At 43.0% G+C, this 18,066-nt stretch overlaps 1 protein-coding gene across 1 annotated transcript in view; it reads right to left on the bottom strand.

Annotated features, from left to right (window-relative positions):
• LOC115619907 (zinc finger CCHC domain-containing protein 14-like) overlaps positions 1-16,022 on the bottom strand; it is a 54,161-nt gene extending 38,139 nt beyond the window's left edge. The window contains exons 1-2 of the mRNA XM_030512906.1: positions 14,878-16,022; positions 1,472-1,595 (exon numbers count right to left, since the gene is read on the bottom strand). Of these exons, the coding sequence (XP_030368766.1) occupies positions 1,472-1,595; positions 14,878-15,441 (688 nt within the window). The 5' untranslated portion in view covers positions 15,442-16,022. The remainder of the gene's footprint in view (positions 1-1,471; positions 1,596-14,877) is intronic.
• Positions 16,023-18,066: the final 2,044 nt, after the last annotated feature.

The following is an 18,066-nucleotide window of genomic DNA, read 5'->3' as shown; positions in this document are numbered from 1 at the left end:
GTTAGTAAGAAAATTGTATTTGTTCCATGACTCCTTTTACCGCTATCTCTAAGGCAATCTATAAATTAAAAAGCTACATTCTCTGAAAACTAAGCAGGTATTCTATGAAAGAAAAACAGATCAGAGGAAAATCTAATTAATTTTCACAGTGTACCATGACTAATCTCGGCATATATGGTACTGGAATAGCAATCACTGAGTACAAATGAAAACAGAGTTGAACCCTGTCCTATTTTTAATCAGATGAAAGCCACAAACCTTAGCCATGCTTCTGCTTAGTGTTGCATTTTCTTCTACCCTGATAGTTTTTACAGCTGGAGAAATAGCTACTTACAGCACTATTCTGCTGTAAAAAGTTATTGCTGCTTACAGCTTCTGGGATTCTAGTTGAGTGTGTCACAGAAAAGGAGGTCTGGTCCAGGCAAGCTAAGAACGCTTTCCTGGGACATGTAACCCTTTCCCATCCATATCAGTTCCTCTGAGTGAAGATGTGCTTTGAAATTCTTCATCACCATTTATGTGGCATTAAACTATGTTTGCAAGGTTATGCAGCAAGCCAGCGGCAGAGACCAACTCCAAATAAAAATAAACTCCAAATAAAAAAAAAAAATTATATGGTCCACGGCAGTATTTTTAATGACATTTAAAGGAATATGCTAGTGCTGCTAATGCGATGGCGCATTTTCCCTACATTAGCTCTAGTATACAGAGCTATTTTTATTAATACCACAAAAAGCAGCTATTTGCTACTACAAACAGCAGCTCACAGTTCAAAGACTTCCCTCACTTAACAGTGCTTTTTGTATGCATGAAAAAAAAATTACTATTAGTCACATTTTCACCTCGACATTTTAATATTTGTAATCATAGCCTGGAGTGTGGAAATGGAATGCATACTTGTTAACTCTAATTGGCTAAGCCCAGCTTTCAGTCAGGTCAGCATCACAAAAACAAGACTTATTTTGTAACAACATTACAGGGTGCACACTGAGAAAGAGAAAGGTGCAAGTTTTCTCTACTGTCTTCCACTCCTCTTCCCCCAGCTTCTCACTTACACATTCTGGAACCAAGAGAAAGGTGGAAGTAGAAGCCTAACTGCTGTTTTAAATGCCTTCTCTTCTCCCCAGTAAAGCAACACACCATATGCTTCATCCAAGAAATAACCTGCTACTATGAGAGGTGGAGTGTCAAGGGATGTTCGCTCTGAGAATATAATATTTCATGAGAGCTGAGTTGGTATTTCAGCTCATAAGGAACGCTCTTGCTTATTTCCCCAACAGAAAAATAAGCATACTTGTCTCCTGATGACCACTTTTCACCGATAGCTACAAGACCCCTTCTGTGACTTCCTTTGCTCACATGTAAAGAAGCAAAACTCCAGTCTCTGATCACAATTAAAGTAACATCAATTGCCACCAAGACACAGGAGTTTGTTCCCCCATTGGAAGTGCGCATGCGGAAAAGGACACACCTTTGGAGTGTTTCCCCGAAGGCCTCTTGGGTAATGACTCCTCAATGGAATGTGTTGATGTATGTAGTACATTTTCCAAACTGTTACTGACACTGTTGATGGGGGTCTCGGACCTTGGCGTGACCTGGAAAGACACAAAAATCCAATAAAATAAACTGAGGGAATGTGCAAACATCACACCTTCCTCCAGAGTGAGTCGAACCACTTTGATGGCAGTCAGAAGTTTGCTTCTCCTAAAACCAAGGAGTGTTACTACTGATATTCCACAAGTAACAGTTCGGAGAAGTCGTTTCAGTCGGCAGCTATTCACAAATCTAGATTATCTTGGCTAATCTGTAAAGCTACTTAAAGTTTAATTCTTTTTTAAACAATAGTCACACAGCAGTCAATTGTAGAGATACCGCAAGACCCTTAACCTCTCCACGCTGCAGTTCTTAACTCTTCAAGAAAAAATCTAATCCCATTTTTATGTTATGTCATTGTGCTGATTGTAGCTGTGATAATTTCCCTCATAGTAGCTGGTATGGGGCTGTGTTTTGGATTTGTGCTGGAAACAGTGTTGGTAACACAGGGATGTTTTAGTTACTGCTGAGCAGTGCTTACACAGAGGCTTTTCTGCTCCTCACCCCATCAGTGAGCAGGCTGTGGGTGCACAAGGGGTTGGAAGGGGACACAGCCGGGACAGCTGAGCCCAAGGGATATTCCATACCCTACAGCATCATGCTCAGCATAGAAAGCTGGGGGATAGGGAAGGGGGGGATGTTCAGAGTTATGGCATTTGTCTTCCCAAGTCACCTGTCAATGGGAAGTGCTGAACAAATTCCCTGTTTCGGGCATTTCAAAGTATTTCCAAGCAGAATACAGGAATGTATTCCAATTTAGTGAAAAAAATAATTGTCTTTGCCATTTAAAAGCTTGCTATTGTGATTGTATTTCAATGAAAAATAGCACACTAAAAACGCCCATGCAGAAGGCTGCATCATCAGACCTCATGGCCTTCACCTACCTTCTAAACTGCATTTAGCATAATAAAACTTGTTTTTTTGCCATTAAAGCTACAGAAAAAAACAGAAGTCATTAGAAGAAGCAGAATTGAGCACTGCTCACAAGCTGCTGTCCACAAGACCGTTCACAATTATGTAGCAACAAAAACACATCTATTACTTGGAGCATAACATTCAATGCCTGCCTCATAAGCAAGGCAATTACTCTCTTGTTTTCTAGGTAATGAGAAGTGGATGAACAGTCACATTAGCAGTACTGAACACAAGGGTTTAAGTATCTTAAAGAGGAAAGTGTGCTCTAAAGAGGTAGTTAAGACTAACAAAAGCACACATACTAACTAATGCATCACTTGAGTTTCAATTGCCACATTTTGAATCAATGCAAAATCCTGGTATGGAGAGCTGTAATTAGAATTTAGCACCGATTTTAGCCTTTCACAAATCACAGGAGAAAACCTCTGTCACCACATCACAAGGAAAGCTATCCTTTATTCATGGTAACCAATACCAGTGACTACAGGTCCCTGGAAGGAAAAAGGCTCTCTCAGACCCGGTTTATGTGAGACTGGTGTGAGCTAGCACAATTTAAGCTTAAAACAATACTTTGCTCACCCTACCATTAGCCTTAAACATTGACATCAGCCAGGATACACAATGCAAGTCAAAAATAGCACATCCTCACTCTAAAATTACCTATTGTAAGCTCCATTTTAAGACTGACATTTATAGATTTATATGCAGTTTAAAGCAGTAGCACAAGTGAAAGGCCTGGTATACTTGACATCCATAAGAAAGCTTATACATGCAAAGAAATCAATCAAGAAGGACAGATGAGTGTCAGAAGAAAGCAGGATTACAAGTACTTGCTTTCCTTTTCAGCACTGTTAGTCTACTTTTTGATCAAAAAATAAAGTTTACTCGTATGCTTCTTCAGCACAGCTTTCCAGCAGTAACAAAAGCTTAATATCAAGCTTTCCCATAAGGAAGAGCAGCCACTAAACATCAAGCTGGGGGGGAGAGTGAAGAAGTTTTAAGAATTTTTTAAGGGTTTAAGTCTCCTTGCCAAAGTCAGTCTTTACCCAAGCTTATCCCACACCGTCTCTCTCCTGGAGCTGATTAAACCCTCACTCTAGTGGATTGCTGCTGAGAGGAAATTCCAGCAGACAGCATCGACACCACCATCCTCCTGGCCATGGGAGATGTCATAAGAGCAAGAGAGTAACACAGCAAGCTAGAAAATCAGATTTGGGCAAGACTATGTTATCCTGAACAACCAGGTTCTACATATTCAGAACAGTCAGCAAATATAAACACTTAGAGTACATGAAACTGAGTAAGAACATAGCCACATGGTTTCAGAAGAATCTCTAAACAAGCAGTTTGTTATGATATATTGCCTCCTATCTTGTATTCCCCTCTCTCCACCATCCTTACGATAAGCAGCACGTGCAGTTTAAAGTTCGCATTTTGTTTATACCTAACCTCCAGTTCTTTCCATAAAGACTTAATTTTTATAATTTGGTAAAGATTAATTTAGCCCATATGCCTTGACTGACCAAGCTCATATACTATCTGATTCAGCCACACATCAAAGGAAAGCAGTTTCAAATTGGCCTAGAGAAAATATCACAAAGCTCTGATTAGTTCCAAATGGAGCACTTTGTTAGCGAGCTGAATGGGGTTATAACCAGTGAATCTGACTGCTTGAAGCTTTCATTCCAAATTTTAAATAACTTTTTCCACTGACTTAAACATACCAATACTGCAAAGGTTTGGATTTGCTTAGGGAAAGTAAAATGATGAAAAACGTTTTATTTCCAAAGTAGTAACAGCTTTTCTTTTTTTTTTGGTTTAATTTAAGGCCAAGCAAACCAGAGAAACAATAACCCATGAGCTACAAACTGCAGAAGATACTCTCCCAGGAGAGTTGGGAGAAACACTGGCAAGAGCTTAACAGTAGAGAGATGCCTAGGAAGGACTTGTACAAATTCAACTTATTGTCATACCAGTTCTGAGAGGAATGTTCACCGTATCTGAACATTACTGTAATGCCATAGATTGGGCTCAGCACAACTAATAAGCAGTCACTAGATTCTGAATAAAGAACAAGGTATTCCAGTGAGATAAAGATTCTGAGAAATCGTAAGTAAATTGCCTTGAGCCTTTTAGGGTCTGTAACATCTCTAAAGAAAGCCAACATGCCATTAACGAGTAAGCATCTGCTGTTCAGGAACCGTTAAAGGCTTGTTTTCTAAAGCAGTTAGAGTCCACTGTCAAGGTGGATAAGCTGGCCTCAGAAACCAGAAAGGCCCAGGCTATAGATCATAAAACCACAGGAGTGACATTTTATAAGTGCAGAAAAATTCATGAATCATTCAAGGTCTAAGAGAGTACAGCATCAGACATCTGAACAGAAGACTTTGGATTTTTCAACTGAAATTATTCGAGAACATCAGCAGAAACAGTCCATTAAGACTAACCAAATACAACCACAACCCCAGAGAGTTAAAGGAATAGAAATACTCTTCACTATACTTAATCTTATCCTCAGCACAGCACTTTGTAGAAGGCCAGGGGGAAGGAAAACCGCCTGTTCCACCTAGTCATAATTTCACTAGATTATCTATAAATTGTTTTAACGTGAGTGGCTTCTTCAACAAGTCTAGAAGATGTACCACTCAAATGGGTGCAGAAGAGATTCTTAAACTACTTTTTCTCAACTCTTAATGCTGTGTCCACTCCCTCCACAGCAAAACATCTGGCTCACAGATGAACTGATGTGTGTCCAGATTAAAACCTAGATTGTCTCTTGAATTTCAAGTTAAAGTAGTAGTCATAACTGAAAATAACAAAGAAAATTCATCACTACCTAATGACTGAAGCTCAGCCTGAACTCTTCTGTGCGTCATTCTCCATAGTAATAAAAACGGTATCAAAACTGAAAACCACATCCTTTCCAACAAGGGCTAGACTAAAGGATCACAGAATGCCACCCTGAAGCCCTTCACCCCCAGGAGTCAGCAAGGAAGTGGAACAATTGCTTTGAATCAGGGGTTGAGGACAAACACAACAAGGTACCAGAAGTCACTGCTAGAATTTTAGCCATTATCACATTTTCCCCTTCCTACCTGCCAGCAAACAATTGTATTATTTTTTTCAGCAGTGCAGTGATTTTTTTTCCTCAGCATCAGAGATACACTAACAGGCACAGATCATCTTGGGACAGCAAAGAAAGAAAGTTCTAGAAAGCTCTATAAATCCCTTGATCCATCAAAAAGCACACAGAAAAGAAGAAATAAATTGCACAACAAAATCACCAGGAGCAGTTCCTTTAACAGGTTCTCTTTCAGTCACTGCTACCTGAAGAGGGTCTGCCACTGTCCAAGACAGTGGAAGTCAAAGGAAAACAGTAAATCTGTGAAGCCAGATTCAGTAACTATTAGCTTGGCTCCCCAGGGACAATGCCTGACATTTAATATAGCAGAGTCTTTCATAAAAATAACAGGACTGACAGAAGTCAAATTTCATGTGGTAAGAATTTTACCAAAACAGCAATTATATGTTCCTTTTAAAAATAACTAAACAGAACACAGAAAATACATGGTTTAATAGCAGACTATTTGCTGACTTAGTTTGAAGTGGAGCCAATACTAAAAATTAACATGGCTTACTACCTAGAATATGCATGCAACCTCAGATATAGGATCTGAGGGAATAAAATAAGATTTCTATACCTAGTTAGGTATGAAATTTAGGTCCTGCATTACACATCACACGGTAAAACATTTTCCACATAAAACTCAGGTTTCAAAAACGGCCAGTGAGACACTGGGAAAGTCCCAATGATAAATGCTTCTGCCAATATTTGCTTTGGAAGCCTCTATTAAATAAGGTTTTTCATAATCATAAACTGACCTCCACGCTTGAGGGTGATGCAGGTAACATATAAGAGTGCATTCAGGGCTTGGAGCACTGAAGTCTGATGGGGGTAAAAGTCAACTTTGCTCCTGCCAGTTTTACATTAATGAGTATTAACAGCAGCTTATTTTGACATCAAACTAAGGTCTTTAACATGGAGCAATCCTGTTTGCAAAAATGCTCCAGCAGAAGCTGCATGGCAAGGATACAGCCCTGGCATGCTCAGGCAGATAAGCTGCGATTTCCCAGTGGAGGGACGTAACGCAGGTTCCCAAGTAATTTGGGAAAGAAACACATTGCTGACGCTCAGATGTCATTCTATGAGGGCATGAGATTGCTCAGTAGGCTAAGTCTGAGCCAGAAACAACCAGTGCAAGGACCTGAAACTCAAAACCTAGTGAGACTACAAAACCAAGAAGACCAAGACTGAGCAACCATCTTCCTTGCCAAAGCAACTGCTTGTGAAACCATAGCCTCAGGCACCAGTTCTGCACTTACTTCTATATGCTAATACCTGACCGTTCTTCCACTGGAAGAACAGAAGTAAACCTACTCCTTTTGAAGATTTGGGCTCTTCCACAAGGATGTTTAAGGAATACTCACAAACACAACCAACTTTCCATATACCTACTGAAGTCCTCAACATTACTCAACACTTAAATTTACACGTATTTTCCTTGTTGGGCTAGGACACGAATGCAACTGAAAGTGCTTGGTTTGTGCTAGAAATTCATGCAGTACCAACAGCTAGGTCTACCAAAAAAATGATGCAAGCACCAGGTCAATCAAGTCAGGTTTATCCATGTTTCTCACATGGGAAGCTGGTAAAAAGGTATCCATCTCTGAACACAAAGGGTGAAGAGTTAATTCACAGTGAAATGGGGTAATAGATCACATGCTATTGTCCTGTGAGACTATTACTGGGATGAAATGAGGCATGTAGTACTTAAATGCTGCGGGACAATCACACACCTGCTCCAAGGCTCCACTATAAATTCAGCAGAGCAGATGGACCAAAAAACTGAGTTGTAATTTATAGACTAATTTACACTTAAAATCCTTTGCTTAAATAGTTGCAAATACTTTGTCAATACTAGGAACATAAACCTACAACAGAGCAACTGGACTAATTACGTTGTGCTGCATATCTGCCATTCAAGACAGTCAAATGAAACACCTGAAAGTACGTGACAGCTCTGGTTTGTGCACTCACCACATAAGCCAAACAAGTGAAGCTGTGCTCTGCAAAGAAGTTTCCGAATTCTTTAATATTAAACTAATGCAATGTTTGCTGCCACCACTACACAGTCTCCAACACCTAACCACAGGAGATGCCAAACAGGCACAATTCGTGAGATTTCCTGCTGAAAAGATATATTGAGTGAAAAGTTTGAACCCTAAAAGGAAAAACTCTCTACAGGAGGCAACAAAAAACCCCCAAGCAATAATACAAATAAGCTACAAAACAACAACTGCACTTCTCATCTTCCTGATCCTCCACAATTTACTACAGAGAGAAGCTGGAAGCGCAACCAGTTCACTCACACTGCTAATTCAAGGCACTTTCATTCTAGACTTCTGGTGCATCAGGCATATTTAATAATAATAATAAAAAGGACAGATGACAAGAAATATTTTTATTTTTCCTTCAAACAAACAAAAATAAATAAAAATCAAATCTGTATTTTACAAACCAATCATGAAAAGCGCTTCAAAATCAAAACAGGTAACTGCTTATAACCAGACCTTGAAAGAGGTCTCTATCCCAGCACTGATGTACAAACATGTCCCTCTGTTTCTTCACCTGAATGCCACCAAAAGCCAAAAGCCTAAAAGCATAGCCTCCAGACGGGAAGATCACCTTACACTTCCCATGAGAATTCCAAGTGTAGCATGGTCCTACCTGCTCTACAAGCCTTCCATTCCTTAATGACATCTGCCTTTAAAATATTATGTTGACTTTGGAGCTAGCCTACTTCTATTGCCAATATATGGGTGGGAAATTGCCCTCATGGGGCCAGTGTATACATTTGGGAGGTAAAAGGATAATCGAAAAAGCAATTCTAAAACTTGCTGAAGTATAAACCAAGCAATGATTCCATAAGCTTTTCCCTGGTAGAATGGTTCATTGCCACTCTAGTCTCTTCTGCAAGAATTCACAAATTAACAAGGTTCGCAGATGTTATATGACAAGTCACAAATTCACTGAACTGGATTTCTCCTTCCTCCTCCCCCCCCCCCCCCCCCAATAACCACTTAAGTAATGGCTTGAGTGTAATAAAACTACTATGGTGGAAAAAAAGACAACACTGGAAAATAATTCATAATATGCGTGAAAAATGTTCACTTTCACTATTTATTACCATGACTTGGCAGGTCTTTAATTCAAATTGAGATCTTACTCTTAAGTAATTGATCTTATTATTTCCGGATCGCTTCAGCTATTTACAAATATCCTGCAACCCATTATTGGCCAGAACACCCAATTAAAAAGTTGATCCCTTCCAATGTTTACTGTTGGATAATCACACCAATGGGACCAAAGGAAAAATTCTATTTTAGCATGAAGCAAGAGCAAGGAATTTTGATGTCTGCTCGTTACAAAACCCATGCAAAGAAATACAGATCTGAACCATATCAGCATCTCTTTGCTAGATTTAATACCCATTTCAAATCTAAATAGAGAACAAGTTCAATTCGACTTGCTCCAATTCTTTTGTTTAAGAGTAAAGTCAAATTCTAGTTTAAGCATGACAATGGTTCTCATTTCAACAGACAAATTAGATCTAGCGTTTCTATAATAAGATTCTGTGGAGTCATAGAAATGCTTATCTACATTCTGAGGAATAACATTCCCATATTTGTCTTTTTGTTTTGGAGGAGAAAAAGCACTCAACAGGAGGTAGTAAAATGGACAGTGCCGTACTTGAATACAGAAGATGACTATACACATTCCTTTACAGAGCACATTTAAGGGAAAAGTATCACAGATACTGAAGCACTGAGAAGTCCATAGAGGAACCAGAGCTCTACCCTAGCCCTAAAGCAAATGGTTAAATACTGCCAAACAAGGATGCTGTTCAGTACCTTTGAAGCTGGACACTGGAATGCTTGTTAGGTGTGGTTAATTACTGCTGGCCCCTCCTTTTCTAAGCAGGATCTCCACACAGCTTTTACAGATTCAATTAAACCAATTTGAAGTCTGGTACAGCTCAAAACACCCGAGATCTTACAACAGGCATCTTTATACCAGGAGAGATAAGGCCTTCTAAGGAGAGATAAGCAACTTCAATGTTGCTTAAGTGACAACTAACAGTTACAAGGTAATTAGTACGGAAAAAAGAAGAGTAAATTTATAAAGTGAAGTGAAATGTACTCTTGAAACCAAAACTTGATTCAGCCTGCACAAAAATATGGGAAAACAGCTCACAGAAAAAACAACATTATTAGCTCAACACAAATTTTTTGGCTGCTCTGTCCCTGATGTTTGGATGCACAGTCTATTTCCCAAGCAAACTAATTTAGGTTCTTAAACTCAATGATTAGGCAAAGTGAATTTGGTGGTAATGGATACTGTTACTACATGGAACTGTTGTCTTCCAAGGACTCCTTTGTATGCTAAGCTCATTTCGGAAAATACAGCAGGTTTGAGACTCAACCATTTTACCAGAGTCACAAAAACTTTCAAACAAGAGTATCAGTAGGAAATGAGCCAGAACTGGAAGCCTCACATTTTTTAAGTGGAATATCAAGAGGCGTGCGCAAACCGTGTTGCCTCAAGTACATGGAATACCAAAAGGACATGCAAAGACTGGCACATGTCCCCAGCTGGAAGCTACAAAACCTGCCCCTACAGCTCCTGAGGTGAGGTTTGTATGTTTTTGAAAATGAGGTAATTCCTGAGATAGCAACTACTGATATCAGTGAGTAAACACCTCTAATCCTAGCTAACAACTGCTATTAACATGGTAATTTACCAAAGCTATGAAATACGTTCAGTGGGTTAGGAAGCTGAAAATTAGGTTTCTCATATTTATTATATTCATACAAAGCTAGCAAAAAAGCCATAAAGGCAGCTTGCATAGATCACTGAATAGTTAGATTGCTTACTCTGTGAGGCCTTAAGGACTCAGTTTCAACCCAACAAGTAATAGGTTTTTTTTCTCCAACTCATCATTCCACAGACGAAATAAAAATCAGAATATTTCTAAAGATGGAGTACGTAACTTCAACCACCTGAGCCAAACAGTGCAGAAAGGTGAAATTATTTGAAATGGACCCCTCAGAACATCAGCTCTGCACCGCTCCTAATACACAGTCTTTAGTTATTTTGAAGGTTTGGATGATCCTAGTGAATTAGCACAAGTGAAAAATAGCACCTTATGCTAGAAACTTGAAATAGATGTTGGTGCAGCATTTGGAAACTGACTAGGCAAGAACCCTTTTTCCCATTCACAAGACACCAACCTGAAACAGCCGCATAACTACAGTGTCACTGACTCTTATTTCCTTTCAGCTGCAAACAAACTGTAGTCAGACCTACTATTTATGACCCCGGTTCTGCAGCTGAAGCCTCAACCAGATCATGGCACTAATTGCACTGAGGAGCTCCTGCCATAGCTGGCTAGCTCAGCCAAGAAGGCAACCAAAGCATTATCTTATTTCCCTGTTTTTACAGAATGATTTCAGTAGATGAAATCAAGTCCAAGAAATACACCATGACAGATTCCTTAATAACTTCTCCTCTAGTTCTGGGAGTTACGTCTTCAGTGATTAAGTTTTCACCGATAGCAAAGTCAGAGGTTTGTTGTCACAAGGCACACAGAACAGAAGTCTGAATGGATGGTTCAAGATGTCGGGAGGCAGCTTGGAGACATTCCTCCCTTCTCAGTGGGTCACAAATTCAGCAGTGGCACGTTGCCTGTCAAAGCACCCGCATATGCACATGCACAGCAGGAGACACTTGACTGCTGGTTTTTGAGTGCCCTGATGCTTCCAGCTCCCCCTCCTCTAGCAAGACAGCAGCAATTTGCAGCTCTAAGCACTATACATCAGCATAGAAATGAGCCTTCAAATGCTAGGAAGCGTTGGCCAGAAAACCATTTCATCTCCTTTGTGGCAAAGGTATAAGACATCTGAATAGGCATCTTCAGGTGCAAAACAAGCCTGAAAACTCAGTTGCATCATTTCCAGTTAAAAGAAAAGCCCATTAGTGGTAATCTCAGGAACAAGAGTTTTGAAAGACCTGATTCCTCAGACATATGACTGGGCTTCATTTGAAGACAATTTGCACTGTTTCAATCTTTAAAAACCATACAACCACCTCCAGATTTCATGCCTACAAGCAAAAGGTTTGAAGAACTTACAGTTCAAGTCCTGCAAGCAGTGGCACCATTCAAAACCAGAAGAAAATAGTGGACAAGGGGCAGAAATTATCATCTTTACAAAGACTAAAGGCATAGTCTGCTGTAGAGAGGGCAGAGTTCTCCTTACTTAAGGCAAGGAAACTTAATGTTCATTTTGTACTATCAAGTAGAAACCACAAGTCTAATAATTACTGACCTACGTAAAGCCAGCCACAGCCACCTTTTCCTGTTAAGACTCATATATTCCAAGAATAATCTTGAAAAGCATAAATTAAAGCAAAAATATATGGGCAGCTGTTTTGAGCCTCCTTGTAGTCAGCAATTCCAGCAGACAGTAAAAGAGAACAGCAAAAAGCAGTTGTTTGAGGTAGATGAAGTTGGTTAGTGATGCAAAGTAACCTGAAGGCTCATGAAATGTTTGCAGTAATTTTCTATCAACTGGTCAGTCTCTTCACAATTCATTTCTGAGAGATTTCACTGCAAGATGTGAAAGAGACAGGAGATGTAAAGAGGATTGCAAGCTCCAATCCTCTGGAAAAAAGTCGTAGCTAATATCAAGTTGGGTCATATTTTAATAGGACTAAGGAGAAGCAGCACATTTCCATTTGTTTCTGCAAAGAGAACAAGAACACTCTTCGACTTTTTTTGTTGCAACTCCCTGAATAAACAAGTTAAATGTAAGTCATCAGAAACTGTAACGGACCTCTAGTTATACAGAACTGTGGTCACACAAGTGTTAGTCCCTATTCCCACACTTGGCACAAGGGAGACGCTGAAGGATAACTAGCCCTGTTCACAAAGAGCTCCCTATTTGCATGCCGTTACACATCCACGCCATTCCAGCTTCCCAAAGTTTCTCAGGACCTCAAATGGTGCCCATTTCTGCAGCTCATTTTTTTTAAGGATGAGCTGAAAGGGGTTTACACTTTAGAATATAGGAGCAGCATTCACACAGTTTAACACGCAGCACTGACTTCAAGTACCAGCTTTGCATAGCTCCAGCTGTAGTAAAGCAACAGGAGTGATGAGAAAGTGCTGGCACTGGGGAAGAAACTCTCTTCCAGTTCTGAAGAGGATGAAGAGCACGGGACTCTTGGCAGGCAGCAGCTCACTGCCGCTCACTTTCTCTTGACATCTGTATTGTTTTTTTAGGTGATGTTACAACACAAGTATTGTCACAACACTACTTGGTAACATCACAAGATCGAAGTCCACAGTGCTGGAATTTATTTGTGCATATTTAAACTCTGCTAAATGGAGAAAGACATTGTTTTTTCCACTTGCTTGATCCAACTCGTGTTTTAAGCCAACTGCTTGCTCTAAAAGTAGCAAAATTACCCAGCTATCAACACTGAAAATATTCAACAATCTTAAAAAAGGAAACCTGTATCTAACGAAACGCACATTTAAGAAACCATAAAAACAAAATCGCCTTTTTTGTTCCCTCTCAACTATCCTGTACTTGGCAGCCAGTATTCCACACCTATTTCTTTAAAAAAACAAAAGTATTTTCAAAGAGACAACTCTTCAATGAGTTCAGAAGAACAAAAAACATCAAATGACTGTCCTGTGTGCCTTACTGCTGGCACAAAAAAATGGTAGAATGGATTCTCCGTCCATCTTAGACTGACATAAATAGTGGCAGAGTTTTTCAGCTACATAAACCGTGGGCTATTGTGAAGCTTTGAAAGCATACTCTAAAAAAATGTTCCTGCCCACAGAATTTTATCTTTTTTTACTCACCTTATTTTGGGAAAACTTATATCTGATTTACAGTCTTCCCTTCCAAGCCCAGGGTCCATGCATCTTTTGAAGAAAGGAAGTTGCAAGTAGTTAAGCATCTGAAAGGAAGCTTTTTCTGGTTTTAATTATACCCTTCTACACTCTGTGTGAAATCTTTCCTTCTATGTTTTATTCACGCAGAGGTTTAAACTGAAGAAAAAGGCAATCCCATACCTTGTTCTTTCCCCTTAAAACAAAATGTCAGGAAAAAGCGCTGTTTAAAGACATTGGAAAGGAAGATTAGGAGAAATACAAAGTTTAATAATACGCGTCTAAATTTTACAATTGAAGCAGCGGTGTTCAAAGAAACAAAATCGGAAGGAAATTTGTATTCAGGGGAAGACTGAGCATAGATTTCTGTCTCAGTCTGGAATCCAACACTCATCACAATCTGTACTGAGCCCTCAGAAAAAGCTTTATTTAGGATCCTACTCCAACACAGGGATTTTCATCGCCTTTAGATATACACCATCTTTCCCAATAGAAGGGTAACACAGTTATTTGCTGAGACCATACATCCTCAAAAGCTACAGCCTGTTAACTGATCACACGCACCCACCTAGCTGGCACTTAACTTCAACTTTCAAGCAGGTTAAATTCAGTCAAAAAGACAGTCTGATTCCCTAAGTTGCAGCAGGCCAAGAGCACTTAAGCACCCAGTAACATATGTAATAATTAACAGCACATCTTAAAATGTTACTGTCAAGCTTAATTGCTGGCAGCTGAATGAACAAACAGCAATTTAACGACGGTGAACCACTGACACCAAGATCAATACCCAGGAGCTTCACAGTGACAGGCAACCACCACATTTCTTCAAGTTTAGTATCAGTAACTCCGAATGTTTGCCATCACAGTTGTCTAAACAAAACCCAGACTCGCCAAGATGCCTTTGCCACTGGACAGCTACTCCTAAAGCCGATCCTCCTTTCCAACTTATTCCAGGGAAACTTTTAAACAAACGCCTGTTTCCAAATCTACATGTCTGCTTCCCATACTAAATCAATGGTCTTCCACACAACTGGCAGGACCGTCCCCCCTCAGCAGATGTACCTCCAGAAGCAATCAGTTAAGGTTTACACTGCTGCCTGTTGATAAGCTTGTGAACCCCTTCCCATTTGAATGTCACAACCCCTAAGAACTCCATGCACCCCCTCTTTTGGCCCTCAGTTATCCACCCCCATCATCAACCAACTAAGTGATCGCTGCCAGTCTCTTAGGCTGCCATTTATCACTAGAATGCCTGTACTAAAAGAAAGATTTAAAATCACAGCTGAAGACACAACCCAGTGCCCTTCAGCAGTGCCATCGTGGTGTACACAAGCACGATACCCACCTTATGGCATCCAGGATAGGTTGCCATGGTGTTGAGGGCAGAGGTGCTGGGATTCTTGCTGGTGCTGGCCATGATATTCTGGATCTGGGTGAGCTCTTGCCTCAGGACCTGTTTCTGGTGGAAGCTGAAAGCAGGATGGTTGGATGCCATCGTGAAGAGCAGCAGGAACTCATCCCCTGTGCGGCCCTCGTTGAGTTGTAGCCCGTAGTTGTTGATGACTGAATCGATGTGGGTGAGGGTACGGAAGAGGACCCCGGCCGCCTCTCGGTGTGCAGACCCGAGCAGGGCGAGGGACACCAAAAGTTTGCTGCGTACCACCTCGTCCGTCAGGTTAGTGAGGCTCCCCAGGTCCGCGGGGTTGTTGGCCTTGATTTCGGAGTCACGCAGCGAGTGATAGTCCTTGCGGGCCAGGTCCTCCAGGCAGGCGCCTAGGAAGCGCAGCTCCAGCGGGATGCAGAGGTCCAGGAGGCCGCAGAGGAACTCCACACGCTGCGGAGAAGGCAGCTCGGAGAACCAGCGGTACACGCCGTCCCGCTGCAGCCGCGGGCACCGCTTCTCCACCATGGTGCTCCGCCTTCCCCCGGCCCGGAGGGCGCACGCCCTGCTGGGGGTCGCGGCGGCGAGAGCGGGCGGCAGCGCACCGAGGGGGGCCCGTAAGCCCGGCGCCCCGACACCCCCTAAACGTCCCCCTCCGCGCTCCCGCCCTCCCGGCAAGCCCGGCCCCCGGGGGACGAGGGGGCCCGGCGGCGAGGAGCGCGGGGGGCAGCCCCCGGCGGCGGGCAGGGCCGGGCCGGGCCCCGCCGAGGGCGGCCGCCGGCAGCGCAGGCCCGAGCGCTGAGGCGCGGCCTGGCCGCGGGGTCTCTGCCCGGTAGGGCCCGGAGCAGGCCTCTGCGCTCCCGCGTCCTCCCTCCCTCCCTCACGGGGCGGCTCCTTCTCTCAGCCGGGCGCCGGCTGCCTCCATCCGCCGCGCTGGGCCCCGCCGCCGCCACTACCGCGGGAAATAATCCCTCGCTGGAAGGCGGCGAGCAGGCGGAGGAGGACGACGGGTCCGTGCGCTCACCGCCGGTTAGCGGCGGAGGGATCCCCGCAGTGAGAAGTCCCCGCCGGGAGCGGAGAGGAAGGAGCGGCGGTGCGCCTTCACTCCCGGTCTGACCCCGCGCCGGGCCACACCCACCGCCCCAGCGATTGGCTGAGCCGTCTACGCGCACCTGGTGATTGGCTGCCAATGCCCTGGCTCCACCCACTCCCTTTGCTACAACATGAGTGGTCTCAGAGGCTTGTCAATCAACCCTTGTAGCCCGCGTTAATCCCGCCCCTGGCGCTGATTGGTTTAAAGGCGGCTTAATTAGGCGAGGGGTGGTGCTAGATCTCTTTTGTGTCCGGCGTTGTCGGGCGGCGGGTCCGGGGGCACGGCTCCCCTCAGGCGAGGGACGGGAATCGCGCTCTCGGTGTCCCGGTGCTGCCACCGCCTGTGGGGGCCAGACCTGAGGCAGTGGCGCCCCTCAGGGCAGGGCTGCGCCAGGCTGACCCCGCGGAGGCGCTCTGATGGCTGATGGGGGCTTGGGGCTCCTGTCATCCCCTCAGGGTGAGGGTCAGCCTGGAGAAGGGTATGGCTGACTGACCACCTCCCTGTGCTGGTTGCTTGATGTAATGTGGGGAGGTGCATGCCTTTTCCCTCGGTTTACAGTCAAAAGCATCCGTATTCCAGCTAGGAGGAGCTTATGGAGTAGCATAAGGAATGGCTGTGCTGCCCTCTTCCCTTAGCTGTTGTTTTAGGGTGGCGAAGAGCCTCAAAGACACAGCAGAAGGGTGCAATATGGCATGAGATGCTGCTAGGTTTGCGATGCCAAAAGCTTTTGGCACCAGCGTTTGCCTGAGCAGCCTCACCAAACCAAACCACGCTCTGCGGTCCAAGCCAATTGTGCAGTTGATTTCACATTACCTCTAAAAACATGGAAATAAGAGACACCAAAGGCCTCTTAAAATGGTTATTTCCCACACGCGCGCACATTCCCACTCGAAACCGGGGTTCTGGTTGACAGCAATGCACTTTTTGAAGCAGCTTTATCGTTTTTAGACTTGCCGACGGGTTGCATGGATGGCATCCAGCAACCAAGAGGCCAATACATCATTTCTTTTCTTTCCAGACCATTTTTCCATGGGACTTGGCTGTATGTCTGCTGCAGTCCGATAGCCAGACTGCACATCAGCTAGATAAATGGTACGGGTGGTGATCTTTAAGCGGAGCAGGCCAGGAATAACATTTTTAAATGCAGCCCCAGGCGGGCAAAGAATGATTCCAGACTTGGTTTTTATATGATGGTAATCTTCTTGGAAGACGGGGACCGTGTGTTTTATTTTAGGAAGTGCAATATTGCTGCAACGCAGATAAACAAAAGGTCTGACACTGTTGTTTTTAGAAGCGCGATTGCATTTTGCCTTGAGTTGATCTTTATGGGATGCCCACGGTGCCCGAATGCGGGCTGCTTTCTGTCGCATGAGTTGTATGAACAATTGTGCTGGTATTGTATAGGAGAAAAAGGCTTATTCCTTTGGGTGATGGTTTATTGGAAACCTCATTATACACCTTGCTAAGGCAAACTGCCACACCACAAAAATTCCAAATGCTGGTAGTTTATCCTTTTTTATTTCCCTGTGGAGTACCTTAGACCATCAAGTGCGTTTATTGAAGCCGTACTGAAATGCAAGAGTAAGCAGTCAAAGGGTGCTTGCTGGGGCTGCATAATGTCATATATTGTAAAGCTGCACAACTCTGCTTCTGTGTCGCAGACTCGTGCTGTGAGAGGGTCCTTGAAAATCCCACAGCCTCTCTGTGTCCTTTCCTTGTAGTGATCTGTCATTGAGTGCAAACCATATGTGCTTGCTTTTCCTGCCGTGCCCAGTATTGTCTGCTGGAGGAAGGGATAATGCGGAAAACAGAGGACGTGCTCTCAGCCCCTTAGGAAAGGTTTGCATTGAATCGCAGCAGTAGACATAAGGACACCAAATTCTTTGGTGGCTTTTCTGCTTGTATTGGTGTCTTTATCCCAACATTAATCCATCCTGACAGGGCTACGCTGTGCTCAGAGTCAGGCGTCTGATGATTGCCTGGTCTGTAGCAAGGTGAAAGTTTAACTTTTCTGCTTGGGAACCAGGTCTAAGCCAAATGAAAGCTGGAATGAGAATTTT

The sequence above is a fragment of the Strigops habroptila genome, chromosome Z, assembly GCF_004027225.2.
Source record: "Strigops habroptila isolate Jane chromosome Z, bStrHab1.2.pri, whole genome shotgun sequence".
Taxonomy (NCBI): Eukaryota; Metazoa; Chordata; class Aves; order Psittaciformes; family Psittacidae; genus Strigops; species Strigops habroptila.
Note: the sequence above shows the minus strand (reverse complement) of the source record. Positions and strands in the feature narration are given on the sequence as shown.